The 8841-nt window shown below is 35.1% G+C and overlaps 1 protein-coding gene across 7 annotated transcripts in view; it reads right to left on the bottom strand.

The window, feature by feature from the left end:
• The window catches only part of LOC18436720 (ion channel DMI1), a 44751-nt gene extending 39840 nt beyond the window's left edge, over nucleotides 1-4911 (bottom strand). For all 7 annotated transcript variants that reach the window (XR_016044133.1, XR_016044134.1, XR_016044132.1 and 4 more), the window contains exons 1-3: nucleotides 3869-4911; nucleotides 1749-1817; nucleotides 992-1618 (exon numbers count right to left, since the gene is read on the bottom strand). Coding sequence is in view for 3 of the 7 variants with exons in the window: in XM_088851563.1 (XP_088707689.1) it covers nucleotides 992-1618; nucleotides 1749-1817; nucleotides 3869-4507 (1335 nt within the window). In the remaining 4 variants the exon portion in view is untranslated. The remainder of the gene's footprint in view (nucleotides 1-991; nucleotides 1619-1748; nucleotides 1818-3868) is intronic.
• Nucleotides 4912-8841: the final 3930 nt, after the last annotated feature.

Genomic DNA, 8841 nt, shown 5'->3' with positions numbered 1-8841 from the left:
TCGATGGCAGTTTCTCTTCCTAAACAGCTTGAGAGAAGCAGAGAGAGAAGGATGCAGGAGGGGGTTAAGAAAGAGGGGGCAAAACAGAGAGAGGAAGAGAGGTGTACATGATGGGTAGGCACAATCTACAGAAAAGAGATGAAGAAAAAGAGGGCAGGGGGTGCCTCGTTTAGCACATGCCATTCGGTTTATTTGCCCAAAAAAAAAAGGGGGCGGGGGGACAGAGAGAACAAGAATGATAAAGGAAGAGAAGTGATGACACTTGAGTTTATGTTCGTTTGGAACATGGTGAGAACTTCAAAAAAAAAAAGGAGGTATTTTAGGTGGAAAGATTCCAACTTTGTGGATATGAGGGTGGGATATATGATAAGTAGGAAAGAAAAGGGTAGCTTGTGGGGATCTAATATAGTGGTTTTAGGGAGGGAGCACTATGTCAATTTCCCTAAAATAAATATGCCATAAAATACACTGGAACCTACAGATTCCTTCCTTAGTTGAGTGTCCAAACTTTGTTGTTTTTTCTTGTTTAAATTGCTTTTCTTTTTTGAATTGTTTAGATAATGGATAATACAAATCCATGGACAAAGCAAAATCATTAAATCCAAATGACTCTCCTTCACATAAAATTGCTGCCAAAACAGGTCCGACATCAACCTCAAGGAAGTTTATCTTTGGATTAGGATGTAAACAATGGATACTATGAATCCAGGAAAAGTAAAATAAGTCTGAAATGAATCTCATTCACAAAAGGTTGCTTGACAAAAGAAGTCCAACAAGTTAGAAGTTTATAATGCATCACAAAAAGAATGGATCTCCAATAATAGCTCCTGAAAAAAACATACCTTGTCCACTTGATGATCATATCATTTAGGATTTCTTTTCTTTTGTTTCTAAAGGCATAACATTTAGAACAAAAAGCAGCAATTTATGGATATCAGACTATTTCACGAGAAACGAAAGCTGAAAAAATGCAAATGCTTTGGCCAATTACCAGTTTGTCACTCCATCCAAGAATCAAAATATGGTTTCTCTCAATAACTTCACTCTTTCCTTTTCGCAATGAATCCACCTTTTCTGATATTGCATCAGAAACAAGCCCAAGCATCATGGCAAAAATCAGCATACCCCCAGCACTGATAGACACAGAAACAATACGAGGACCAGTGCCAACCATTTCAGCATGATTTCCTGAATCCGCCACAAAAGTCCATGAAAGCCATAAAGCTTCAGAGAGGCTACCATCACTCACTGCATATAGTGCTAACCCACCAAACGCAATCAGCACTATTGTTGCAGAAAGAAGGGCAAGAAGCTTTGCATAGGGATACAAAGAGAAGCATACGTCCACTCTATATGCAATTCTCTTTTTCAAAGGAACCTCTTCGCCATTGCACCTCCCATTCTTTGAAGTTGTATACACTCTAGGAAGATAGTCAAGATATTTAAAGAACAAAAATGGAGTGACTAGAGTTACCAAAACCGTGTACAGAGCAATCTTTCGACTGTTAAGGTCACCAAATCCTGAAGGAAAACCATAATGAAGCTCTCCAACTTGACCACTGCCAAGAATTTCAGTTTCCTGTTTGCTACATACCCTACGAAGATTAGAAAGCTCTTCCTGTAATATAAAGGAAAAAATGTGTAAATGATGCCAAGTTACAAAGCATTAATCTAAAATCATACTTAACTTTTGAGTAAATTTTACAACTAAAGAACAGGAAAAAATATCAAACTGTAATAAAACCAACCTCAAGATCTGCAACTTTGACATGCATGGATGCTGCATATGAGATACATAATATACAAGACACAAGAAGCTGCCAAAACAGAAGTTTGAATAAGCCAAAACAGTCAGAATACAATAGCTAAACCTTTCTGAATGTTTCTTCACAAATCTTTGTTACATATCGAATGAAACAATGCATGATGATCATTTTGATGAATAGCTCAAAATTAAATCACATTTTGAAAATTTACAAGTGCCATACAGCCAAACTGCACAAAGATTTTTTTTTTTTTTTTCGTAAAAAAAAAACTCACAAAGGACTCCTCAAAGATATGAAGACATTTAGAAAAAAATTATCCTAAAAATATGAATCTGGCAAAACATTTTTCTATTATACATATCAGTTTGTTATGTTTGAATTTCTTTAATTTAAAATGAGGTTTAAAGACTCACTAAGTCATTTTGTAGCTCGGAAAGTCCGTTCAGCTCAGGACCAGACTAAGTACCAAGCCAAGTCTCGTGCATAAGAGTTAGTCAGAATTCTTTTTTTTTTTTATCTATTTTTGTTGGGGTAAATGAGTTAATCAGAATTCATTCATTGATTCTCTAAATAATGCATTATTTACTTGTACCATATGCAACAGATAAATTTCAGAGACAAGGTTCAAATCAATCCAGTGCAAAACCTGACTCAAACCTGACTCCAATACTAGATCATCGATATTCTGACAGAAAATCTAGATTTAGATAATCTTACTGCTATTTTTTATTACCTATCAAAATTTGAAGGGCCTCTTGGGTGGAAGCAACTAGCTGCAAGAGGAAGTGCAACATGCTACTACATGTGTCAGTGCAAAACAAGATCGATGCACTTGAAATGTGTGTAAACAATAAAGAGCATAAACATATTAAAGAAGGGAAGAAACCAAGAGAAGCACAAAACATGAGTGTAGTCAATAACTTCGTGGTTAGGTCAAAAGCGCCACAGACTACCACCAAAATTTGAATCCTAGCATACCTATCCCAAACAAAGGTTGGAAATGTAGCTTCAAAGGGTACACAGGCCAACTTTCAAAAGAAAGGTACATAGGCTAGATAGGAAATAATTATTAAAAAAGATATTGGATAAACAGGATGTCAGAAAACTGTGATAAGAGAGAGAGAGAGACAGAGAGGACGAGAGAGGCAACTAATAATGGGAAATAGAGGTATCCCAATTATGAAAATTATAACAATGGAGTACCTTTGACTTAATACAGGCAAAAACATGTTGCTTCATCACATTACTCTTGTTTTTTTTTACATCAAGAGAGAACACAACACCTTTTTGCCAATTATATAAAATATCCGGTGATTCGACAAATTCCAACAAATCAGACTCAAGGCATTGTTACTAATATTGGTACCTGATGAGAATAAAACCACAACAAAGATTGGTGGTCTGGCCCAAGTTCCAATCACCCTTAGATACAGCGTTGGTGTCAGTATTTTCAATCAGAAACCTAGAAAAGAATTACTGGGTCTTCTTTTTGGTTCAACAAGCCATAACATTGGACATTAGTACTGAAGCCCTTAATCGTGACAAGGAGAGTGAAAGGCCAAGGAAGAAGATTAGGAGAAACAGCAGTAGAAATGAACTTTCAAGTTTCAAATACAATAAATGAGAAAATAAACAATGAATTTGAACAGAATATAAAACTTGAGGTCAAGTGTGGTGCATTGCATCAAGCATATAAGGCGTTCCAGTCAATTCTCACAAAATCAAAGTATGGTTGTAATTCTAGTTAGAGAATCATGCACTGAGGAGCTCGTAATCCACCCCTAACTATCATAAGCTAATACAGAAAATCTTAGTTTTCTACTGAAGAACAGAGTATTACTAGAGATCTAATAGAGCATTTGAAAATTGAGTTCTCACACAAGAATAAAACCAAATTGAACACTATTGTGAGATCAAAAGTTGGTTTTCTATAAGAACAGAAAAAACGTATTGCAAAAATTCAGTGATCAATTTTCGGATATGAACAAAGTTATCATTTATTGCTGAAATTAAATTAAACGTACATCATACATGAATAGCTCCACCACCTCAAAACTAAGAACCATGAAAGAAACAATATTTCTTATGATTCACAAACTCACCAGGGACATGAACAATGATCTGAGCACAAAAATCTTCTTTAGCAGAAACAAAGCCAAAGGTTCGGAATTAACTTGCTTCGAATTCACCATCATGGAACACGAGCACTTGCCAAAAGTTTGTCTCTTCTCCTTGACTGCCACTTTCGGAGCCACCCCACTCTTGTCATTGGAATCCGGCAATGTGTGTCTGTTGGATTCTGGCGATTTTGAGGGAAATTTGGACAATTCTGGCACGGCCAAAATGGTATTTTCGTCTTCTTCAACCCTTTTGGGCTTCAAAGGCTTAGAGGAGAGAGGAGGCTCCTTGGGAGGCTGAGGAAATGAAGGATAGCACCAATCTCGAGCAAGAAACGGAGAATCAGAATGATCAAGATCTCGAACCACGGGATTAGAGTTCGGGTTATCCAGAAAACTGGGACTGATATTTTGAGGATAAATGGGGTCTGAAGATTGAGGAGAATTAGGGTTAGGGTTTTGCAGAGAATTACGGTTCGGGTTCGGAGGGGAGCTATGGAGTCGACGCACAGCTGAGCGAAGAGGACCGTTGAGGAAGCTGTGATCAAGAGTGCGGGTTCTCTTTAGGAGAGGGGGACTTTCAGAGCCATGGCCGCGATTATTATCCAAGCTATTCGGCATCATACAATAGAGATCCTCCCACACAGTAAAATTTAGCGCATTTTTTCCATTACAGGGGACTGGTTAGGGCCAGATAGTACACACAAAAAGCCATGAATGACTCTGAAGTGGTGCTCAATCTCAGCCCAAAGTTCTCAGCAACAACAGTCTCCCTTCTCTCTTTAGCAATCAAAGAAACAAAAGGTAACCTTTCTCTCTCAGAAATTGAGGAGAGAGGATGCAACTCTAACTTGCAACTTCCAACTGCTGTATTGTCACATCCTAACTCTTGACCTCTCATTTCAAGGTTTGGAATTTACAGTTCACAAATCTGAAGCTTTTGACGTTGCAAGGGTTTCATCCACCAGCAAACAACTGCATGAGTAAAATTTCATACCAAAGAGAAAGACTCAATGCACGCAGACCGTAGAGAAAGAAAGTGCGAGGTAAATGGGTAATGTAGATAGAGAGTGCGGAACTAGACAGACATAGTAGTACAAGGTCACTAAAATCGTAGAGAAAGAGAGAGCGCGCGCCACCGCCGTTAACATGTCGGACCATCTTTATAAGCAGCACGTGAGGCATAACGCCTTCAATATATTTAGAACAGGGCTTTTAGGATCTCAGGACTCGTTCATATATGAGCTCCAATCCATTTGTAGATTAACGACTCCATGGGATCCCTCAAGACATCGAATGATCACCATTAAATTTGATATTTCATGGGATCCCTCAAGACATTGAATGATCACCATTAAATTTGATATGGATGTCTAAAGAAATTATCATACAAGTGTAGGATTTGACTTTTTTACATATTCGTATCAAATTTAATGGCGATCCTTTGAAGTACTATCCATATGCATGGGAGAGGGTTGTACAGGATCATTTCTCTTATTTTTAAGATGGATTTTAGATCTAATTTTTAAGGGCCAAGCTTTTCATATTTCTCCTTATGTAACCGTCCATTCTGAATGGAGGGCTAAGATTGCCTCAATTATAACATCACGTCTCTACACAATTTTATTTTTACTTTTTTTTTACGTAAACTATTTTGATACTAAATTTTATACGTCCAATCCTCTATTAAACTCTCACTAGCCAAAAATATAAAAATAATATTTTCAATAAAATAAAATGACCAAAATACCTTTTGAAGTTACAAGGGGTATTTTGGTCATTATATTTCATCAAAATTTTATTTTTAATACTTTTTATGTATGCAACCCAATTAGAAGATGGCACATACCAAATTTCATATTCATACAATTTGCATAAAAAAAAATTACTTTGAGACGTCGAATATAAAATCAAACGATTAATGGCTTTCTTGATCAAAATTGGACAGCTAGATGATAGGAGAAGCATAGATCTTCTATAGGAAAAGTATAGAAACCTTTCCCTTTTCAAAAAGGGTAAAATTAATAGTTCAAAGCTTTTTCTAAAAGAAAAAAAAAGCGCGATTTGCATGAGCATGCAACCTTAAACAATCGAAGTAAGGCCCACCTCAAAAATTTATCATAAGATGTAATTTAGGTATCAAAAATTCTTAGGATAGTTTAAGAAACCATTTTCATATTTAATTATAAATTTTTGAACTCCAAAGATGCTTGAAATCAAGTAGATCTATAAACAATGAATATCTTGAAAATGGACGGTCCAAATAATGTGCTACTAGATATACTATTTTTGGGATCCAAAATCTTTTTTATTTTCATATTCATACATCTTGATGTTGAAATGGTCAATTAGATGTTTTTCTAACAACAAAGCAGCTTTTTTCGATCAACTTTTGAGGTGCACCTTAATTTTACATTTTAACGTTGCACCCTTATATGAATTTTTTTTAAAAAAAAACAGAAAATATACAATGAGACCATTTTTTTTTAGTACAAGGTGATCACAATTAATCTTCACCATTAAATGTGAATTTGGGTGGCTACATTTATTCCATTTACCATGCTCAAAGTTTAAAAAAAAATTTCTCGAACATTGTGACACACCTAAGATTTCAGATTTCACATTAAATGGTTATAAGTAATTGTGACCTCCTTGAACCAAAGATAAATGGTCCCATTATATACAATCCATTTAAAAATTATTATTTTAAAATTTTAAAATTTATTTATTTATACATAATCTCCACATAATATACTATATATGGGTGCGGTTTGTATAAAAATGCAACATTAATTGTAGGAATAAGGCTGCAGTGTTCTACATAATTCACTTTAGTTGGACAATGTATATTTGACACGCCTTTTAAGGTAGTGTAAAATATGTCATATCTTTTGAGACAATATAAAATCTACATTGTTTAAATAAAATGAATTGTGCTATATTAATAAGGTGTGGTTTGTATAAGGTTGAGGCCCTAACCAATTGAAGTAAGACTACTTTCAAATAGTGGGAAAAAAATATTGTTATAGTGTGACAAGATAAAATTAAAAGATGCACTATTTTCAAGACTTGAAATGTAATTTTTTCTCATGTCCATGCATCTTGAGATTGAGATGATTGAAAATGGTTTCCTAGGAAGGAGAAGGTGGTTGGTCGACTAAAGGTTAGAGTTAGAGGACCAAGTCGTAGCGCAGCGGAGATGCGGACCAAGTCGAAGCGCAGCGTAGGGTTTTTTTAGCATCGAAACAACTTCTTCTACAAAATTTTTAAGGGGCATTTTAATTTGATAGTTTAGGGCCCCACCCTTATATAAATTTTTTCCACTTTAATACAACCTTACTTCTACCATTAAGTGTTGAAAAACTTGAGGGAAGAGATGTACCCACTCTTAGGATTAAGGGCAACATCTTTAGACTATCGATCGCAAAGATCAGGCTTTTACCAGAACTGTGAGAACGCTGTAAATTTCCGTGTACCTCTCCATGGCCATGAACCCTTCTTAAAGAGGGATGGAGGAAGTCGTTATCCAATGTTCCGTTTCCTCTTGAAATATCTGAGAAAACATAGTCCTGTAATCTTGAAAAGTGTGTGGTTACTTTATAGCTGTTAGATAACGACACTTTCTTTGTTTAAGAAGCCTTTAGTGATAAGCATTAAATTATAAGAGAGAGAAATATTACATATTTAAAGGCCCCATGGCCACACACACGTACCAACATCTCCCACTTGGCCATGAGGGCCAGATATATTTTAAGATCATAAAGTCTTTATTACTTAATGAATTTAAGATTTATGTGCATATTTTTGTTATGAGGCTTTCACGCAAGTGTGGTCATGTCATGGTTTTTCACGCTAAAGCGGTTTTTCCTCTTACGATCAAGACATCAAAAAATATCCCATTTGGGAGTTTCTGACTTAAATATTTCTAAGTCTCATCAAAACTACATGTTTTGATAATATTTCTGCACTCAATCCCTTTGTTAAAGGGTTTGCAATCATATTTGAAGATGACAAATAACTTACAATTATTTCATTCTTTCTAATAATATTATAAACATAATGATAATTAATTTCAATGTGCTTACCCTTGGAACTATATGCTCCTTTTCTAATTGATGAAATAGCAGCTTGATTATCACAAAAAAATTAACAAGTCTGTCGACTATATCCTGCTTCAAATCATTTATGAAGCGTTTAATCCATACGGCATAAGTAAATGCTACAAGCAATATACTCGGCTTTCATAATATATCGAGCTACACAACCTTGTTTCTTATTAGACCAAGAAACACATCTACCTCCAAAGAGGAATACAATTCCTGAGGTTGTTTTTCTATCAGCTGGGTCTCTTGCAAAATTTGCATTAGAGTACCCAATAACCTCTAAGTTGTCAACTTGAAAGCACAACTTGTAATTTTTAGTATTCTAAATATATCTGAGTATCCTTTTTACAGCTTATCAATGAGCCATCCCATAATTACTTTGAAATAATTATGAGACCATATGCATACTCAAATCAGGTCTTGTACATAATATGGCATAATTTATGTATCTTACAGCTTGAGCATATGGAATTCTTTCTATTTCAGCTTTGTCACTATCATTTAATGGACACATTTTCTTTGATAATTTCAAGTCTTTACAAACAGGTGTATCTATGGGCTTGCAATTTTTCATCTCAAATCTCTTTAAAACACTTTCTAAATAATTTTCTTGAGATAAACATAAAAGTATTGAACTTATGTCTCTTGTTATCATAATGACCAATACATATGAGGCTTCTCCCATATCTTTCATCTCAAAATGGGAACTTAGTCATGATTTAGTATGGTTAATCATGCCAATATCATTACCAGCTATCAAAATATCATTCACATATAGTGACAATATAACAAAATTGCTCACATTATTCCAGACATATACACAATGGTCTCACCTATTGGCTATATAACCAATTT

This window comes from Amborella trichopoda, chromosome 11, assembly GCF_054954075.1.
Source record: "Amborella trichopoda isolate Santa Cruz 75 chromosome 11, AtrichopodaSantaCruz75HAP2 v2.0, whole genome shotgun sequence".
NCBI lineage: Eukaryota > Viridiplantae > Streptophyta > Magnoliopsida > Amborellales > Amborellaceae > Amborella > Amborella trichopoda.
This window is presented reverse-complemented; position numbering and strand designations above follow the sequence as displayed.